The sequence below is a fragment of the Bubalus kerabau genome, chromosome 3 (assembly GCF_029407905.1).
Source record: "Bubalus kerabau isolate K-KA32 ecotype Philippines breed swamp buffalo chromosome 3, PCC_UOA_SB_1v2, whole genome shotgun sequence".
In the NCBI taxonomy this organism is placed as follows: domain Eukaryota; kingdom Metazoa; phylum Chordata; class Mammalia; order Artiodactyla; family Bovidae; genus Bubalus; species Bubalus kerabau.
Window position 1 is genome coordinate 70,877,009 of NC_073626.1, and position 21,593 is coordinate 70,898,601.

The window sequence follows — 21,593 nt, forward strand, 5'->3', positions numbered from 1 at the left end:
AATTTGAACTGAATTTGGATGTTAAACACCAGATGAACAAGATATAGAAGGTATAAGAGCACAGGACTATAGGACTAAATCAGCATAAAGCCTCAAGACCTACAGAGAGCCTGTGTGGGTAGAATGCAAGCATGAGATAAAACATGCAAGAAATAGCTAGAACAAGTGGGAAAGGCTTTACTTGACACAAAAGTTTGGATTTTTATGAGAAGCCATGACAGTTTCAAGTAGAGTTTGTCAGCTGTTCATAAATGTGTTCTAGGAAGACCACTCTATTCAAATATGAAGAAGATTAGATGCAAGAAATCCACTTAGAAGGTTATGACAGAGGCACAGGGAGAGGTGATGAGAGTAGTGGCTATGGAGTGGAAGGGAAAAAACTAAGACATGAGGAAAGGGGTTTGTCTAAAATCACTGAATGGATGAAGGATGAAGAAAGAAGATGAAGGTCTCTATAATCCTGTTCGCTTTTGCCTCCTATGAGTCAGTTATTCAAGACTGCTAGGTCAAGACCTCTTGATTCAAAAGAAGATTTTCATAAACATACTTAATGTAAATATATTTTAGAGCTTGATAAAATGGCTTATTGTCTTGCTTTTAAACTATTAGAATCATTGTGTTTTTGAAGGGAACTTAATAATATTGGTGCCGAATGAGTAGGGTTTAAAAAATTGATTCTTTATTCAGAAGACATACCATAGACAAGTAAATGGGCACTGTTAAGTCACCCTGAATCATGTAGCATATTGTGAAAAGGCAAAAACAGTCCAGTTAAGTGCTCACATTCAGAAATTCTATGAGATAGCTTAATATGAATACCCAGGAGACTCAGAAAGCCAGAAACAAGAGCAGAGCCTGTAAGCAGCAGCCACAGCTGACCTGAAGTCAGAATTCATGCTGAAAATTCCTCCTACCCATCCCCACCCACCTTCCATTTGCTTTTGTTTTTTCACTGTTTGTCACTTAGCAAATTTCTTGAGGGTATCTCTCCCTGATCCCACCCCATTCACTCCAGCCCACGGTAAGAACACACCTTGGTTCTCACAAAGGCTACTGTGTCTTCTCCATTGCCAGCTCCAGGCGAGTGTCTCCCTCCTCAGCCTACTTGATCTTTATGTCGTGATTATGAAATGCTCTCATTTTCCCTCTGTGACATCATGATCACCCTTGCTGTCACTCACCTCTGTCCACTTTGCCACTGTCGGGTCATGGGCTCCTCCTTCCTGGAACTCGACTCTCCCTGGGCCATTCATCCACATATACAACTTCTGTGTGTAGCTAGTGTCTCTTCTGGTCATGTCCTTATGTTCCAGAAACAAAAATCTAACTTTATACTAAACATCTTCACCTGTTTGTCCCTCAGGCAACTCAAATTTAACACATCCCAATGTGAACACCTTCTTCCTCAAATGTTTGCTTTTTCTGATTACAATCTCTCATCTTGTCATGACTACATCTCTGCATTCATCTGCTCGCGTTTAACCTGCTTGCCATGCTAAGCAGGTTAAACCTCATTTTTCTCACAGATATATTGTACTCTATAAATTCTGAGTCTTTGCACATGCTTAGAAGACCTTGTTACACAGAACAATAAATATATGCATTCAGTCATTTACTTTACCTGTCTTTTACTGAACATTCAAACCTCTGTGCAAGACTGACTTCCTCCAGAAAAATTTTTGACCTCAGGCCTCCATTATTAAATACCCATCTTTCGTAGTTTTATGGTGGATTATACTCTATTATAGCAGTTCTCAATTAGGGTGGGAGGGAGAAGGGTGGGAGTGGGAGGTAGGAGGGTAATTTTTGTCCTTAGGGAACATTTGACAATGTCTAGAGGCAATGGCACCCCACTCCAGTACTCTTGCCTGGAACATCCCATGGACGGAGGAGCCTGGAAGGCTGCAGTCCATGGGGTCGCTGAGGGTCGGACACGACTGAGCAACTTCACTTTCACTTTTCACTTTGATGCATTGGAGAAGGAGATGGCAACCCACTCCAGTGTTCTTGCCTGGAGAATCCCAGGGACAGGGGAGCCTGGTGGGCTGCCGTCTATGGGGTCGCACAGAGTCGGACACGACTGAAGTGACTTAGCAGTAGCAGAGATACTTGGGTGTAATCAAGCACTGGGGTGCTCCCAGCACCTGGTGAGTAGAAGCCAGGATGCTGCTAAATAGCCTACGATGTAAAGCCCCTACAACAAAGAATCATTCAGTCCTAAATGTCAGTAGTGCTGAGGATGAGAAAACCCATTGTATTGTACTTGCATACTATTTCTTTTTCTATTTCTCTCACTAAACTATAAGGTTTGGAGAAGAGGAATTGTGTCTTATCTGACATTGTACATACAATAGCTAATAGCTATATACAGGAGGTAAAAGCTTCTTGGCAGATGGTAAATGCTCAGTAAACGTAAGTGCATAAGCAGGTGGGAAAGATTGATGGATGGTTTGAATGGTGTCACATTCAGACCCAGAGAGAAAAACTACATATGTGGACAGAGGGCAATAGGTTCTGAGGTTATACTTCTAAAATAGCCTTGATGCCACTTCTGCTGTTTGAAGTCTGATCATGGAGAGCAGTAGGAGGGCTCAGACTATGCATTCATGTTTCTGTCTTGTTGCATATTTAAATAGATTTGATTTTACTTATTTAAATATTGTGCTATACTACTTGTTGAGTGAGATATAAAAATGTATATGTTTGTACCCATTACTAGCAACTGACATAGTTCTAGGTACCTACTGTAAGCAAGATGTTTTAGAATGTTGTGGTGGGAGAATAGGGCTTGGTTTAAATTCTGGCTTAGTTTCAATACTGAGTTTTATATACCTAAGCAAGTGTAATAGTGTCATTTTCTCAGTTATAAGCATAGTGTTGTTTTGATAATCTCTTGGACTAAAGTCCTTGTTATGGAAAACATTTCCTTCTGCCTCTTCTAAAAACTACCTGTATTAGTTAGGAATTGCACTTGACTCTGATAGTAATGGCTTATGAAGGTAGTTTATTTTTCTCCCACACAAAAGAAGTCTGGAGGTCTACAATCCAACATTTGTATTATGCCTCCAAAAATTCATTAAGGAAACCAGGCTCTTTTAGCTCAACATTTTGCCAGTCCTAAATATGGCCCTGGTACTTAGAATGTCTGCTAGAGCTCCACTCACCACTTCTGTTCTCCAGGCAGCAGTCTAGAGGGTAGGGTGAAGAAAGTCATGCCCTCTTTCTTTTAAGGAGCCTTCCAAAACACATTTCTGCTAACAGTAACAGTGTTCTTGTGTAAATTCCTTAAGACCTAGTATCTTAGAATTTAAAGGACAGAAATGTAGCATTTAAAGAGTTAATTTATCATTCTATAACATTATTTTACCACCTCCAAATTAGTATGTGTACATACATATGAATGTATTCCCAAATAAGTTTACTAGTTTTGATGCAGACATTTAGAAATGGAGATCATTAGTTCTGACATTCCAAACGTATTTAATTTTTTACAATCATATTATTTACTAAGAAAAGGGTAGAAACAGTGATGCCTCAGTAGCACTGAGCACACCTGGTGTCCAGAGCTGAATTTCTAAATACCTTCTCTAGGAAACAGAAGTAGGCGTCCTTGGAGATCAGCGTTAACATCACCAGGAATAAGTCATCACTATCATCTATTCCTTGATATGAAGTGATGAAAAGGACACTTTACCTCTGTGGTATTCTTTCAAGAAACTCATAACTCCAGATCAACCATGAAAAAAACATGTAAACAAACCCAAATTGAGGGAAATGTACAAAATACCAGTACTTCTCAAACTTTTCAAGTTCAAGATAAAAAAAAAAAAAGAAAGAAAGAAGAAAACTGTCAGGGACTAGAGGAGACTAAGGAAGCTTGATAAGTAAAGGTAATGTGGTATTTGGGGATTGTATTCTGGATGAGGAAAGAATATTAGTGCAATATAAATGAAGTCTGGACTTCTGTTAATAGAAATATACTAATATTTATTTCTCAGTTTTGACAAATGTACCATGTAATAAGGTGTTCATATTAGAAGAAGTTGGGTGAGGAATATACAGGAACCCTCTGTATTAACTTCATAATTTTTCTATAAAGTCAAATTTATTCCAAAATATAGTTTATTTTAAAAATACAAATTTCTGACACATATTGAAAGGCTGTCATACTCACATGTATAGGACATTGTTCCCAGTATATTTGATTGAGTATATTTTCCAAGCTTGCATAGCCTTTGTCTAGTTTGTTTTCTAAAATACCTGACATGGAGTAGGCACTCAATAAATGCTTGTTAAGTGTTGAATGAATACAAGCATATTACCTTCTGAGAACAAATTTATGTGTTAACCTAAGGATAACACTAGGGAAGAAAATGCACATCAAAAATCCCTCTTATCTGTTTCTGAGTCATTGTGATTTCCCAATGTATTATTTTGTAAATTATTAGGGCATGCTGATTAGCCCTCCACTGCACAGTCCAGGAATAGTTTGTTCCATTAGGAAAACAAGAGAGAAAGATCCTGGAGGGATTGGTAACTGTCAGGTTCTTTATTAGAAAAATAGAGGTTTGTGCCACAGATTCTAATTCAAGGAAACTGAAGCCTTTTTATAATCCTATGAGATTAATAGATCAGGTATTAGAAAGTGGCCAGTACTAATTTTCTATAGATTAATCATTTTATCTCTATTACTATAAAAAAAAAGTCTAATGAGTAAGGCACGTGATTAAAATCCTGGCCTCACCACTTCCTACATATGTGATTATAAGAAAGTTTTAAAATCTCTCTAACCCTCAATCTCTAGTAAAAGTGAGGTAGTGTACCTCACAAAGTATATGTACAATCCTTTACTAATGAAAATACAAGATAGATTACTATAACAAATGCTCAAGAATACAGTGACTCTCACAAACCAGAGGCTTGTTTCTTCTTACCTAACAACCCATGAATGGAATAACAGCTTTTCGGAAACTCAGGCTACCCCATCTTTGTTGCTTAGCCACCTCTGATCTGCATTCCATTTTTTTTCTCTGCACATGTTCAACTCGCCCTCACTTCCACATTCCAGGTCACAGGAAGGAGAAACTGAACGAAACATATCTTTCCTTCCAAGGTTGTGACCCGGAAGTTATCACTTCCTCTTACATCTCATTGGGCAGAACCTAGTCATGTGGCCCCAGCTAACTGCAATGGAAGCTGGGAAATGTTTTCTTTTAGCTGGGAAGCAATTTGGCCAAACTAGTATTTTGTTATTGTGAAGACTGACAAGAAAATCAGCAGGGCCTGCCATAAGCACTTGGAGTAGTTCCTTACATGGAGTGAATGCTCTCCAAATGACATTCTCTTTAACTCATCTGAAAGAGGAGGAGAGTAAAAAGATAAGATAGGTGGCAACATTTTATCAACTATGACTTTTGCCATTAGTCAGAATTTAGGATGGACCTTTCTGGGAAGCTATGTTTGCATTTGAAAACTTGTTTATCTTCTTCAAATTAAGACACAGCTCCCAAGAAATTATTTATATTCATCCTAAGGAAAATAAGAGGCAGAATTATTTCAAAGTGTACTTGTTTTATATGTAATGGTCTCAGCTAGCTTTTCCTCTAGCTCAGGAAACTGATAGATTAATTTAGGAACAGTGTCCTGGTGGAAAAAGAAAGATACAAAGTAGAATTATGTTACTTATTTTTATATAGAAATTATTTTATTTGTTCAGTTGTAATTTTGTTAATTGGAATTCTACATTCTACTTTTAGCATGGGTTCACTTTTAAACTTTTAACAATTTATACTTACAGATGTGGGACTGCATCTTTAGGAACTTTTTTTCCATTTTTCTATTAATTTAGTTTGATTGGTTTCCTAAGGATATTTATTTTAACATGCTAAACTTGGACAGTTTGGTTCCAGGCAATGCAGTTTATACAGAGCCCCATTCATGCTAAGCTTACCTAGGACATTCTTACATTCATGGGTTCAAAGTGTATGTTGTCAGACTCTCATGTGATCTCTCAGACCACACTGCTCTCCAGTTGGTACCTGGACACGGCTTGGTTGGCCCTGCCCTTGAGTTGACATCAGCAGTATGAAGGATGAACATGATACTGATGGGTTTGAGCTTGGGTTGCTATGAGAAAATGCTATAGCCACTTAAAAACAACAGCCATTTATTTCCCACAGTTCTGCAGACTAGAAAGTCCAAGGTCAAGGTTCCCACAGATTCTGTTTCTGGTGAGAACTCTCTTCCTGGCTTGTGAGTAGTTGCCTTCTTCCAAGGCAGATAGATAGTCCTCTGGTGTTTACCCTTTGTTAGAAGGGGATCAGGGCTTCCTATGGCACTAGTGGGAAAGAACCTGCCTGCCAGTGCAGGAGACACAGAGACACTTGGGTTCAATCCCTGCTCGGGAGGATCCCCTGGAGGAGGGTGTGGCAACCCACTCCAGTATTCTTGCCTAGAGAATCCCCATGGACAGAGGAGCCTGGTGGGCTACAGTCCATGGGGTCACAAAGAGTCGGACAGAACTGAAGCAACTTAGCACAGCACGCATAAGGGCATCAGGCCTATTGGATTATGGCCCCACCTGTATGCCCTCATTTAACTATCACCTCTCCATAGGCCCTGTGTCCAACTATAGTCACACTGGGAAATAAAGCTTCAACGTATGAATTTTGGGAGAATACAAGTATCAGTCCATAACACTGATCTCTCTTTCATTTATCATGACACATGCAAAGGGTGAATGTTTTTTCAAATACTTGTCTTGTGTCATCCTAGGTTATCTACCTAAAATTTCCTATAGCAGAATAAAGATTGTTCCAGTGGCTTCCTTAAGTCTCTCTCTCTAATGAGATAACCAGTTTAATATCGGATTGGCACCACAAAATGCTTTAGGAGTTATAAAATGTTAAGATATTGCAATGTAATAAAATATTTACAAAGCACTCTACAAGGCACAAATTTCTTGCTTACATTAGTTCTTGAATCGTCATAGTAACTCTGTGAGAATGGTTGGAACATTTTATTGACTCTGTCTTATGTACTAGAAAATAGAAGTTTGGGGAAGTTCAGTGATTTTCCTAAGGTCTCAGAGCTAATAATTAATTGACACTGAGACTTTATTCCAGGCCTTCTCATTTATAGTCCACAGTAGGCCAAATAAAAGTTTGAATTTGGCTCTAGAGTCACTTAGATTTGGCTTCAATCCAAAATTTGTCACTTAATAACAGTAAGTTGGCAAGTTACTTAACTCACTAGAATACCTCAATCTTCTCTGTGACATGGAAATAAGAGAGTCCACCTCATAGGGTTCTAATGAAAATTAAATTATGTAATGCCCAGAAATCACTTAGCATAGCACCTGCTGCATAGAAAATTGTTCTAAATTGTTGATTATTATTTTTAAGCACACATTAAATCCTGTCGCATTGAATTTAACTCAAACCCAATTTATACATTTTACTAGACTTTAGAATAAAATGTTATTCAAATTATGTAGGCTATTGACTAATCTCGAAACACTTTACAAACTTATAAGTGTTAAAATTCATAATAAGGATTTTATTGAGGGGTGAGCATCTGAATTGTGACCTCAATATCTGTGTGTAAGGGGACAACAGAGGATGAGATGGGTGGGTGGCATCACCGACTGGATGGACATGAGTTTAAGCAAGCTCCAGGAGCTGGTGATGGACAGGGAAACCTGTAATGCTGCAGTCCATGGGGTCACAAAGAGTTGGACACGACTGAGCAACTGACCTGAACTGATACTTATTCTTGATTGGTCAACCAACATATTAAAACAGTTAACAATTAGCAGATATTTTAAACTCTACCAGTTATACTTTAAGCAAACCAGTGGGATGTTTTTAGTTATCTGACTTTGGTTTCAGGTCATTTGGTGCTCATTAATAAAGGAAACTGAGTTTGGAATTCTCATTTTTCATTTCACACCAGTAATAGTCAATATAGTCTAATAACTGTGATCAGAGAAACATTCAAGAAGCAAAGATTTAGTTGCTTGAAATTTGCTGTACAGGAAAGTCAGATTATTTGTGATTATTCTCCACATTGTCCAGGATTTCATCCATTGAAATGTATACTTTTTTCTATTTGTCTTGATTCTACAAGCCTAAGGTAAGAAGTCATAATCACATCGACTTAGGTCAACCATATTGCCTGAAAGGTACTCCTCTAATATGCCCCGATTTTTCAAGTAATTTAATGTGTATATATGGGTAAATTAATAACACAAACTTTAATTTGTTTTGCCCATTAGTTCTGTTTCTCATGGACTAGGAATACAGAATAGGTAATTAGAGAATTTCATACATTTCTCTATTTAATATGTATGCATGTTTGTGGTTGTATGAGTATGGGAATGTTCTTGTTCAGATAATTAGTTCTAGTTAAAGTTTCATGCAGAAGGTCAAATAAGCTTTTCTCAAGTAGAAGAAAGTACACCAAACCAGGAGTTAACACAGTTAACAGTTGGAGCAAAGTCAATTAGCAATGTAAATGTCATTACCTCTGATTTGTGATCAGCTGAACAAACAGTGAAGGGCCAGTGTGACTTTCAGGCTTCAGGAACAGAATAAATGACTTCGAAATGTAAAACAACTGCTTTGCCTTGGGTACAAAGGTTAGTCAGTTCTGAATCATCTTGATTGAGAATTAATAATACTGATGCTTGAGTTGTTCCTAAATGGGTCTCAGTTCTGGTCAGGGCAACTATGAATACATGGATGAGTAAGGTGGATGAGAGCATGAAATTATTTTCTTTCTTTGCCTCATAGATGACCTCAGAGTGACTGTACACACACAGACAGCCACACATCCCCCCATGGTTTTGATTTGAGAAAGCAAGATAGATAAACCTATGACATCAGCTTGTTTGTGTGTTCAATTGTTACAGTTTTAAGATATGGTTTAATCTGTGGTATGTACCCAGAAAGGATGTATGTAACTCACTCATTGCCCTTGTAACATATGCTCATTGTACTTTCCCTACTAGCTTCTTGAGAGCAGAGACCATGTCTTACTCAGGATGAACACGCAGCCTGGTTCATAGTAGATGCTTAAAGAGTGTTTGAGTGAATGTATAAATGGCTTTGAGCTTGTGAATGGAAGTTATGGTCCTTAAATTTGCAACATACATAAATAAAAACATAAAATAAAGAATATATCAGTGTGTATGGATGTGTATACATGCACAAACTTATACCATAGTCCAAGAATTGTCACTAGTTAAGCAATTAATATCTAAGGTGTTTAGCTAGCAATTACAACCTATCAATATGTAATTAAATAATGAAGCAGGAAAAAAATTTGAACTTGCTAGTTTCTTAATGTGATAACAATAGACATATGTCAGTTGAAAAACATTATGAGTGTTAAATATATCATCCCAAGAAAGTTGACAGAAATTCAAGCCCACTGACATATTTATTCATGACACAAGTTTTGGGGGTGTTTTTGGAAGAAAGACAGACTTAGTTCAAACCGCAAAGCAATTATTTTGTTTATTGTTTCCGTTACTGTGGTCAGAAATACTATTCATTTTAGTAATTTATGAGAAATACTGAAATCTAATTATCCACACATTTGTTAAAAATCAATTATGGCTTTTCTCTGATATGAAGTTATAAAACTTATAAGGATTTAATAAACTCTTAAATTAGCCTGATTCCCACTCCTCAAGATTAGTATTATAAATGAATACAGGTCTAGTTGCCACATTTTATACTAGAAATATACTGATATAGCATGGGCAGAGAGACTATTTAAAGTAGACACCAGCTCTGTGTAATTAGACATTCACAGTTGTAGGTCTTACAGATGGAAAAAGAGCTACATTCATGTATACTTTGTGGTATATTATTAGAGAAACTCTATGTTTCACTGTGAAATTATGTGTCTTATATAGAATTAACTTTATATTATCTACTAAAATTAGAACTAGAAGTAGCTTAAATGGAAAAAAAATATTCTAATATCTCATCTGAGGAGAGAGCTTTGGCTTACTAATCCTGACCTTAAAAAACAGGATCCCTTTGGTCCAACGGGGAGTGAATAGCCTGCTCATTGTCTCATGGAGTGTTCTGAAGGCCTCAAAGTCTTAATTTTATTTTAGTAGCCCAATGGTATAAGACTTCTTCATGTCACATTTGTGCATTTATAGGTAATGATTAGTTTCTACTGCCTCAATATATTTTCATATGGACTTCTTATATCTCATATGAAGTATGCTTGAAGTCATCTGTTAAAGAGTTCTTCCTCGATTTCTTTTTCTCTGGCAAAAGGACAAGTCTTTATTACCACAAGCTTGTCTTAATACCTCCATCAGGAAGGCAAACATGCTAGTATAGCAGAGATTACTGGATCCAGTCAGTTGGATTTAATCTGTATTTGTTGAACTGCCAGAGTTTTTTAACCCATCATGGATATGGGATTGGAACTGAGATCCAAACACCTTCTGCCTCCTGTCCTCTTCTCCAAGTTATAACTCTCTATTACTAACATTTCTTTGTCATTGATTGTCTCTGAAATCATTATATTTGAGTTTGGTGGTTGTTAAATATTTGTACAGAGCTATGTTGTACCTACCACGATTGTGGATGGACAGATAGATAGAGGCATGTTAGAGGACAGATAGATAGAGGTAGGTACGGTGATGTGGAATGAAGTGTTACAGGAACACAGTGGAAGGATACTTCACCCAGCCTTTCTTGTTCAAAGAGGGATTTCCTTTCTAAAAATGGATAGAAATACGCAGATTAAAGCGAAGAGAGCAAAGGGTCAGCGGGAGACAATCACACAGGTGAGAAATATTTAGCATGATGGATACAAAGGATGAGAAACAGACGTGTGTTGCTGATGTAATGTTTGAGACAGGCATGGTACAAAATGAAACTCAGATGATAGAAGTCTCACCATGGAGGACCATTTAAGCCCTATTAGTGTAAATCACATGCGAAGGCAAAGGTCTGTGGGCATAGAGACCCGTTGGTATTGTTCATGCCACAGTCCCAACATTGTCCATTGTTCTGACACACAGGTCCTGGTCCTCAGCAAGTATTTCTTAAATAGATGAACTTATAAAGATTTTAAGCAGAAGAGTTGTGTGTTTCAATTTATATTGTTCTGGCAGCAGCCTGGGAGATGGATCTAAGAAGAATAAAAGTGGAATGAAGGTGACTAGTAATGATGGGAAGAGGTGAGAGTCTGAACTAGAGTCAGAGATGAATTTGGTGGATTCGTATTGGAGGGCTGAACATCTAGGAGCTGGTGGTTGTGTGGCTGTGAGAAGAAAAGAAGAGATAAGAGGTAAGTGTTACCATAGAGAGGCCATCATTTAACTTGAAGAATATAAGGAGAGGAGTTGTCTAGGGGAAGAATCAAGTTCAAGTTTTTCTGAAAACCTATCATAATTCAGTTGTTTCAACTTTTACTTTAAAAATGAACCCAGGATGAAATTCTTACATGTTTTCAATGAAAATATGGTAGCTCTTAAACATTTTTAAATATCCTATGGGCATTACATTAGCATTAGATGGAGAACATAATCTGAAAACATGAACACTTCACCTTTAAAAATTTCTTTTTTATTTTAATGACACCAAAGCACTTTGATAAAACTAATTGCTACTTATTTTTCACACAGAAATTCTGGTAGAGAAATATGTTAATTCTGTCCTCTTTTTTCTGTTGTTTGTTTGTTTGGCATTATTCCCCTGGGTTGACCCCGTAGAAGATGGGGGCGGAATCAGCTGCCACCTTGGAGCCTCATTCCCAGACAAGTGGCCTTTGAAAACTTCTCCACATTGCATAGAAAAGGAACAATGCTTGGAGGCCAGGGAAAATTCCAAATGAACACCATTTCTATTTCTGTTTCTCAATCGGATTTTAACATTTGATGAGGAGTGAAACAAACTCACCAGAACAAAGAATCATCCTTCATTTGAACTTAAAGTTCAAATAACGTTAAGTTTAACTTGTACTCAGATGGTTAAAGGTATTGTTAAAATATATAATTCTTGTTCAGTGAAGGTTTGTAAGAAACATTTAATTTTTTTTTTTTCTTACACTTTGGCACTAGCTCTCTTCCTCTTCTAAACAGGTCTTTTATTATCTCAGGATATTCCTTCAGGGGGCTTCCCAGGTGGCGCTAGTGTTAAAGAACCTGCCTACAAATGCAGAAGACATAAGAGACGTGGGTTCAATCCTTGGATCGGGAAGATCCCCTGGAGGAGGAAATGGCAATCCACTCCAGTATTCTTGCCTGGAAAATCCCATGGACAGAGGAGCCTGGTGAGCTGCAGTCCGTGGGGTCACCAAGAGTCGGGCCGGACTGAGCATACACGTGCACATTCCTTTAGGATGAGTAACTTCATCCTCTCCCATTTCAGAGTAATCTCTCTCAGCCCAAATAAGTTTGGTTCTAGACATGGCTAAGGGGCATCCAGTTGGCAATAGCCAGTGGATATCTGGATATAAAGAGCTGAGGCTTGGGCAGAGGGGCTCTGAGTAGCAGTTATTGGCAGAGACAGTGCCCTGCGAGGCGAGGATGACCCGGTGAGAGGGTGTAGAGGGCCACCAGCAGAAAACCAATGGTAGAACACAAACATCCACATCCACAGAATCAGAAGAGGAAGAGGAAGCCTCAGAGAAAGGGCAACTTGAACAGAGAGACCAGAGGAGGCCAGGAGAGTCATGTCCCAGAAAGCAGAGCTAAAGAGAAGTTAAAGAAGGAAAGAGAGAGCAAGAGAAGGAAAGAGCTCTGGGCAAAACGCATTTCTCTCTCTTATCAACCTGCCTCCTTAACCTGCTTCCTGCACCATCCTCCATTCTTACCCAGCTCTTTTGCACCATAAAAGAAGATGATGGTTCTTTGTTGCTGTGCATATGTGTTAATGATTTCTGCCATGTGAAAAGAAATTTTCCACTATGTGCAAGTATAACTCTATATTAGCTCCTTTTAGTATCACTTCCATCTATTTTGTTTATAGGTTTTGTGGCTTTTAATGGTATTCTCCTGTAAGTAGCTATATAATTAATTTAACTCTAATGCGAGTGTTGCAATGGTTCTTATTTTTGTGGTTATCCAGCAGATTTTACCATTGTTTACTAAGGGATATTTTTCAGTCCACTCTGCTCCTTGTGCAGGACGAAACAGATAAATACATTGCTCAGAGCCAAATAGAAACAGTTTAGATTCTGCTTCTATGAACTTTTGGCTTTGTTGTTTGCACTAAGAGAACTCCTAACAATTTGAGAAGGGTAAACAGAGAAGTTCATTTTATTGTACCGCATTCTGAACAAGGACAATGTTGCGTGTCCAATTTGCATCAGTTTTGGTCTTTATTTTATCCACAAAAAGGTGCAGTGGTTTTTCCCGGAGTGGATTGTGGTGTAGCTATGTTCCATCCACTGCCTGATACAGTTTGTATGTAGGATTAAAACCCCTTAACCTAGGCAAGGGTAGTATTTCTATGAAGGACCTTCGTTTTATTCATCTGTATTTGTGCCTTTGGGGCTTCCCCGGTGGCACAGTGGTAAAGAATCTGCCTGCCAGTGCAGGAGATAGAGATAGTGGTAGTGAAGTCGCTCAGTCGTGTCCGACTCTTTGCGACCCCATGGACAGTAGCCAACCAAGCTCCTCCATCCATGGGATTTTCCAGGCAAGAATACTGGAGTGGGCTGCCATTTCCTTCTCCAGCGGACCTTCCCAACCCAGGGTTCAAACCCGGGTGTCCTGCATTGCAGACAGACGCTTTACCATCTGAGCCACCAGGGAAGCCCTACCAGTGCAGGAGAGGCAGGTTCAATCCCTGGGTCAGGAAGATCCCCTGGAGAAGAAAATGGCAACCCACTTCAGTATTCTTGAAGGGAGAATCCCATGGACAGAGGAGCCTGGTGGGCTCAGTCCTTGAGGTCACAAAAGAGTCAGAGACGACTGAGCAGCTAAACAACAAATTTGCACATATATCCTGGGAAAAGGCTTTGTGATCAATCTTAAAGATCATTAAAGTAAAGAAGTGATTTTTAAAATCATTCCTTTAGGTTTACAAGGACACAGGAGTAAAAAGTAAGTAAGATGGATCTGATAAGAATGCTATACTTTTTATCAAGTGAATGTTAGATTTCACTATAAACTTTCTTTTCTATGGCATTTGGTGAGTTTGTTTTGATTGTTTCTTTTCTGTCTGAAGAAACTGAAACGTAAAGAAATTAAATATTTTATCCAAAGTCATATAGACGTTAGCTCTGAGTGACCTTGGTACTGCTGACACAGCTTGGTTTTCCTCCAAGCTTATTTAAAATATTGATGGAGCCCTTGAAAGCTTTCTCATTTGTTTTTCTTTTTTTCCTTACATAGTATTGAGTTCTATTTTTGTAACTTCAAAAATTCACACAGCACAGTTGTTAAAAAGTTCAAAATTAGCTTTCTTAAATTTGGCTTTAAACCTAAAATTTAGATTTTTAAAAATGACCCAGCTATATGGCCTATGATATAGCTAATGAGTAATGAAGAGTAATATCCATTAGTACTGAGAAAACTGATATAATTTACTTTTAAGTTTTCTTTTTTTTTTTTCAAGAACTGAACCCATCATTTAGAGGTTGTTTGGTTTTGTTTATATTTCTCCTGATAGCTGCTACCTCGGCAAAGGTTGGCATATCAACTTGACATTTATCCTTGCAAAAAATAAAAATTATATTTTTTATCTGAGTGCTATTGCTTAAAATGTTTATTTCTGGTATTGATAGCCCATTATAAACTTGAAGATTGAGAAAAGACTTTAACTCAAATATAGTGATAAGGATTAATTTCTGGTGTAGATATACTATAAGTTGCATGTGTAAAGTCTGAGAAGATATATTAGGAAAGGATATGAATTAGTCATTGTCTCATTTTCTTTGTCTATAAAGGATCAACACTTACTGGGTTAACATCAATGTTTGAGGGCAAAACCTTGAAATATTGACTAAATCTAAATCCTTGCCGAAACATTTGAGACAACCCCAAATCAAATATAATTATAGAAATTCAGACACATTGCCGTTTACTGAGTTGTCCTGGGCACTTTTATGATGGCTGACTATTTTAAACAAATTATTACCTTTGACAGAGGGAATATAAATGAGAGCCTCATTCAATAATCTCCTTTTTCATGCCATAATTGGATACCAGACGATGTTCTGATAGGTCATACCAGATCACCAGTAAAGACAGGCAAGGGAAAATAGGAAGGAAAGCAGGTATGGAATCACACAAAGGGGAAAGAAGGACCAGGAAAGCTGAGAGAGAGCAGCAGCGGCAACGAGGGGATCAGGCAAGCCTGCCCTGGCCTCCCATTCGTGAGGCCTCGGACAAGAATATAGATTGAGGCCCACCTATATCTATCATAAAGTTAAAGATCAGGCCATTGTGCTGCTAAATGAAGTATATTCTGTCCTCCTACCTTCACAAATGTATATGCATAAAAACCTGAGAAGACCAGGTATTATTTTAGAATTCCCGACGTGTCAAAGTTCTGTACCAGAACATGGGAGTATGAAGTGGCTCTGGAGTGTTCACGCCACAGTCCCCATGGCCAAGCTCCATCTACATTTCCTGAAAATGAATCTACATGTCCTTAAAGCAGCCATCCAGAGGCCACCTCGTGGGGCCCGCATATTGTTGTCCATGACAGAGAGAGACACGGTGGGAAGTTGCTCCAAGGCCAGAGCGTGGATATAAGGAATCCCAGGTGCCCAGCGTGTGGCCTAGAAGAGGCAGTGGGAGAGCGTAGGCTCCATCTGGGCTCATCTCCTTGCCCCACAGACTTGGGAGAAGCATGGCCGGAGAGGTTGTGTCTGAGGCTGACGTAAGCAGGGGATGACCTGGATGTATCCAGTACATATACTCCTGCTGTATACATCTGTGAGGGGGTAGCATTGGCAAGGACTATCTAATACTGTATTCTTAAAACTCCGTTCAAGTATATAAACATACTTTCAAGGTCATAGATATATATTTCCTACATAACCTTTTAATTGTCTATACAAGACCACGTGACTCTCTGTTCTGTTATATTCTGGGAAGCAGTTTAGTGCCTAAGAGCATAGTCTTTCAAGCTAAAACAAGGCTCTGAGTTGTGCGTTAGTTTGAATCCTGTGTTGTCCCTTTCCTGGTGTGGAGCCCTGGGCAGAATGCTTCATCTGCTGAGTAGAGGTAATAAAATCTTCCTCTAGGATCGTGGTGAAAGTACATGAGGTTAAAATCTTTAAAAGGCTTAGATCAAGTAAGTGCTCAATAGATCACAGTGTTCTCATCATCGTCGTAATCACTGTCGTTATTTTTACAGCTGTTATTTCTTACAGTGTATAACTATTGAGATGACCTTGGGCAAGTCATGTAACCTCAGAACCTCAATTTCTTCATACATAAAATGAGGTCTTTGGAGCGGAGGATACCTAACGTTCTGTCTAGTTAAGACAAGGGACTTTTTGGAGTTCTTTCTTCTTCAGTTTACATTAAACCTGAACTTGACTTCCAGGCTACATTGTAAATTGTTAACAGATGCTATCTACTCTGCATATAATATCACGATATAAGCTATTTTAAATAGTCTGATATTGAAAATGTGAATCTTTTGTAAAATCTGCAAAACCCTGGATTCAGTGTACAGTTTATGAAACAAGTACTTGTGATTCATTGTAGCCTTCCTTTATTCACTGGCTCTTCTAGTACGTTAAAAATCACATTTGATTTACAAAAGACATTGAGTTTGCCTGCAACTTTTCAGGAACATATGCAGATATTTTAAATCTCTTTGAATCACAGAAGCCTTTGAGAATTGATTAGCTCTGATTCCATTCTCCCAAAAAGGAGCATGGTTGCAAATATTTGCATATAATTTTTGGAGAGAGGGTCCATGGATCCTAATTTAAGAATCTCTGGCATAAAGCCAAAATAAGAACAAAGTGGAATGTGCTAAGGACATTGGAGGCATTTTTGAAATTGGACCTAAAGACACCTGGCCCTTTCCAGGATGAGAGCAAGAGAGGACTAACATTTATTGAAGGCATCCTCCATGACAGACACTGTGCTAAGCATTTTATGTGTGTTGTGTTGTTCTTCCCTTTCCAAATGTAAAAAAGATAGGTATTATTTCTGATGAGAAAATTGAGGTTCAGATAGTATGCAATTCTCCAAAGTCACATTGCTAGTAAGTAGCAGAAGCAAAATCTAAACTGGAGTCTGACTCTAAAGCTACTGTGCATGCTCATTTGCTTCAGTCGTGTCTGACTCTTTGCAACTCCATGGACTGTAGCCTGCCAGGCTCCACTGTCCATAGGATTTTCCTGACAAGAATACTGGAGTGGGTTGCTATGCTGTCCTCCAGGGGATCTTCCCAACCCAGAGATCAAACCTGTGTTTCCTGTGTCAGTGCATTGCACGTGGATTCTTGACCCACTTAGCTATCAGGGAAGCCCAGCACCGTGATAAAGGCCCTAAATTCCGTCACATCTCTCCCCAAGCTCCTAAATCTTTGTGAAAGAGAAGATCACAAAAATGCAGAGATTTGTCTTCCTTGGTGAACTTGTTAGAAGGGAACTCCCTAAAACAGCTCCATGTTGACAGCCAATTCTTCCCTCTCCCATGCTTCTGTGCTGGCTCACTGGAGCTGGGCTGACTGGCAGGAGTGCTGCGCTGCTATTGAGAAGGGGTGGGGCCTGTGAAGAGCTGAGCATTCTCTTGACTGGATGTGACTCAAAAGTTCTGATCCCCTACGTGCCCCAGCAAAGGTTTCAGCTGACATCCTGTAAAAGAGTTGTCAGCCCAAGAGCAGAGAAGTGGCCTGTCAGGCTCAAAATGTCCCACTTGCCAAGTCTCACATGAGAAAAGTGAAGACAGGCCCCATTTGGAAAAGAAGAGCTGCTTTCCAAGAGATTTATTACATAAGGGTCATGTTGCAAAACATGTGCTGTGCTCAGGAGACTCAACTCCTCCTTGATTCATTCACATTTCACAAGATAGCTAATTAATCTCTTAAAAGCAGAGGGACTAGATGGCAGAATAAATGAAAGGCCTTGTATGAATGCCAAAACAACCTGAGGCTTATTGGAATCCTGCCTTGGTTCTATAACCTGGTGTTGAACTTTCTTCATAAACAGCCTGACCCTACACTGTACAGAAATCACTGAGATTTGTACACTTAAAATCTTTATGTATCAGGGTGAGATCTGTATCCTCATTTCTAACCTGTCAAAATAGAACATTCTTGGTAAGGTGAAAAGCACACTGGCAAATCCATTTTTGGTTTCAAGTCATTTTAAGATAGGCTGTCTTATCACCTCTGACTTCACAGTATGTCCTAGAAAATCATGCTGTTTTCACAGTGATACTAGAAGCACAATGAGATTTGGTATTTGATTTAGATTTTCCTTATGATTTTCCACATGATATGGAATTGCTTCATGAAATCACTTGCTGCTAAGCATTTCAGAACTTTATTTGGCAGTAATGAGAAAAAAAAAACTATAAAATGTTTGGGAGTGAAATGGGCATAGTTAGAAGTAGCTTCATCTAATATGTTATTTTTCTGACTTGGCATGTATGGTACAAGAGGTTTTCTACTAGTGTAAAGAAGGTACCTCCTCTTTACATCAGTGAAGCAGCATAGCTTAGAGGTTAAAATAGCAACTCTGGAACCAGACTCAGAGGGTCTGAGTCCCAGCTATGCTGCTCACCTGCTTTGTGACCTTAAGTGAGACACTTGAACTAGGATGGCTACCATTCTTCTCTCTTAACATCGTCTCCATATCAATCAGTGGGTCCCCTAATATTTGTGGACTGAAGATCCTTGTGTCCCAATAAATGGAATGTGTACCAAGTATTTGGTAGATTAAATAAATGCCATGTCTCATGCATATCCAACATATTCTTGCCAAATATATATCAGCCCTGTGGTGATCATGAAATACGGGCAGACCTTGTTTTATTGCACTTGGCTTTATTGTGCTTCAAACATAATATTGTTTTCACAAATTGAAGGTTTGTGGCAACCCTGTGTCAAGCAAGTCTGTCCATGCCATTTTCCCAATAGCATTTGCTTACTTGGTGTCTCTGTGCCACATTTTGGTACTTCTCACAATATTTCAATCTTCTTAAATTATTATTACGATTTATTATGATGACCTGTGATCAGTGATCTTTGATGTCACCACTCTGACTCACTGAAGGCCCAGGTGATGGTTTGCATTTTTTAGGAATAAAGTATTTTTATTTTTATTTATTTTTTGTGTGTGTGTGTGTAATAAAGTTTTATTAAAGTATAAAGGAGATAGAGAAAGCTTCTGACATAGGCATCAGAAGGGGGCAGAAAGAGTACCCGCTTGCTAGTGTTAACAATGAGGTTATATAATCCAAAGAATGTCTGGAGGTTGCAAAGACCTCATCAGACCCACTCCCATAATTTACATCTTAAGGTAACACTGTCCTCAGGCAAGATACATCCTTGTAAAGACCAGGTCTACTCCCATAATTAACATTTTAAGATAACAAAAGGTTGAATCCAAAGACTGTCCTTAGGCAGGATACATTATTGTTAAATAATCCTAAGGAATGTGGAGAAAGAAAAAAAGCTTGTCCTTTCTTCCTCCTTGAGAATTCCAGACCCCTCTTTCCTTGGGGACCTCTAGACTCCCTATCAACTTGCCTAGGAACTGACTCTCATTCCCCCCTTTTCTTTTAGGAGAATTATGTTGCCTAGGGAAAAGGGGCGTCGTTCTCATTCCATAACTACTTCCGAGCTGACAAGGGGCATTGTCCCTAAATTGGTGAGGCAACATATTCTCCTAATCCTTATATTGAGGATATCTGATCCAGGGGCCCCAAATAGTAGCTGGAGGAAGCTACAGCAGTAGCAGGAGTTTGAGCAACCATTTGTAACTTAAAAGCTTTCATGCGGCTAGAAACAAAGTATTTTTAATTAAGGTATATACATTGTTTCTTTAGACATAAGACTTTCACACTTAATAGACTAAATATTGTGTGAACATAACTTGTATATGCATTGGGGAACCAAAAATATCATGTGACTCACTTTATTGAGAAATTTGCTTTATTGTGGTAGCCTGGAGCACAACCTCGGAGAAGGCAATGGCACCCCACTCCAGTACTCTTGCCTGGAAAATCCCATGGACGGAGGAGCCTCGTAGGCTGCAGTCCATGGGGTCGCTAGGAGTCGGACACGACTGTGTAACTTTCAAGTAGACAACCTGAGTGACTTCACTTTCACTTTTCACTTGCATGCTTTGGAGAAGGAAATGGCAAGCCACTCCAGTGTTTTTGCCTGGAGAATCCCAGGGACGGGGGAGCCTGGTGGGCTGCCGTCTCTGGGGTCGCACAGAGTCAGACACGACTGAAGCGACTTAGCAGCAATAGCAGCAGGAGCTCAACCTGCTGTATCTCTGAAGAACGTCTGTGCCTTTATTTAAATGTTACTGACTTCATGATAGTACTGAATATAATCAATGAATACTAAGGGGAAAATGTGGTAATAATATGTGAGGAGTTCTTCAAACCATTTGGTTCTTGAAAAGTGTGATCATACTTGAAAAGGCTGGAGAAATATAGCCATTCATTCATTTAAGATATGTATTAGATGCCTACCACAGGCCTGGCACTGCTCTAGAAGCTGGGAATAGAGCCCCTAGAATACAGTTGTTGCTCTCACGGCGACTATATTCTAGTGAAAGGAGACACTGAACCAGAACCCAAATAGGATGAGATCATCTTAGAGACGTAAGTGAATGGAGTAAATAGAACAGAACAGCGTAACTGAGGGAAGGCCTTGCTGAAGTCCTCAGTCATGTCTCTGCTGCACTGAGACATAACTGAGTTGGAAGAAGAGAGCTCCACACTGAGAGAACAGAAGAGGTAGAAGCTTTGAGATAAGAATGAGTTTGCCATGTCTGGGAAAGAGAACGGAAGTTTAGAGATGGGGGAGAGGGGTGGTAAAGAGAGGTGATACAGGTTGGTTTTAGAAATAAATAGGGGCTTAATCGTACAGTAACTGCCGGCCATGGTAAGGTGTTTATTTTATTCATAGTGCAGTGAGGAACCATTATACACTAGGTAACACAATTTGAAGTTTTAAATATTTGTTTGGCTGTTGTGTAGAGAACCAAGTATAGGCATACCTAAGTTGTCTCAGAAAGATCTGTTAAGAGCCCTTAGTTGTAGTCCAGATAAATGTTGATGACTTGGACTAGAATGAGGCAGCAACATGTAGAAAGATTTGCAGTACATGCTGGAGGTAGGAGTAACAAAACTTGTTAATAGTTTGGATGTAGTTAGTGAGTGAAAGGAAGAACCAAGAAATCAAATGCAGTCAGCCCTCCATATCCCTGGGTTCCACATCTGTGGATTCAACCAACCACTGGTCAGAAATATTCTTAAAAAAAAAAAATTACAGAAAGTTCCAAAAGCAGAATTTGAATTTGTTGTGGGCTGTCAACTATTTACATAGCATTTACATTGTTTTAGATTTTATAAGTAATCTAGAGATGATTCAACGGAGAAGGCAATGGCACCCCACTCCAGT

At 38.9% G+C, this 21,593-nt stretch overlaps 1 protein-coding gene across 4 annotated transcripts in view; it reads left to right on the forward strand.

The window, feature by feature from the left end:
- ZNF385B (zinc finger protein 385B) overlaps nucleotides 1-21,593 on the forward strand; it is a 369,520-nt gene that overhangs the window by 224,165 nt on the left and 123,762 nt on the right. The window contains exon 1 of one of the 4 annotated variants that reach the window (XM_055572054.1): nucleotides 1,801-11,322. The exons of the other annotated variants lie outside the window; for them this stretch is intronic. Within the exon in view, the coding sequence (XP_055428029.1) occupies nucleotides 11,238-11,322 (85 nt within the window). The 5' untranslated portion in view covers nucleotides 1,801-11,237. Of the gene's footprint in view, nucleotides 1-1,800; nucleotides 11,323-21,593 lie in introns of those variants that run through there. 4 annotated transcript variants of the gene reach the window in all.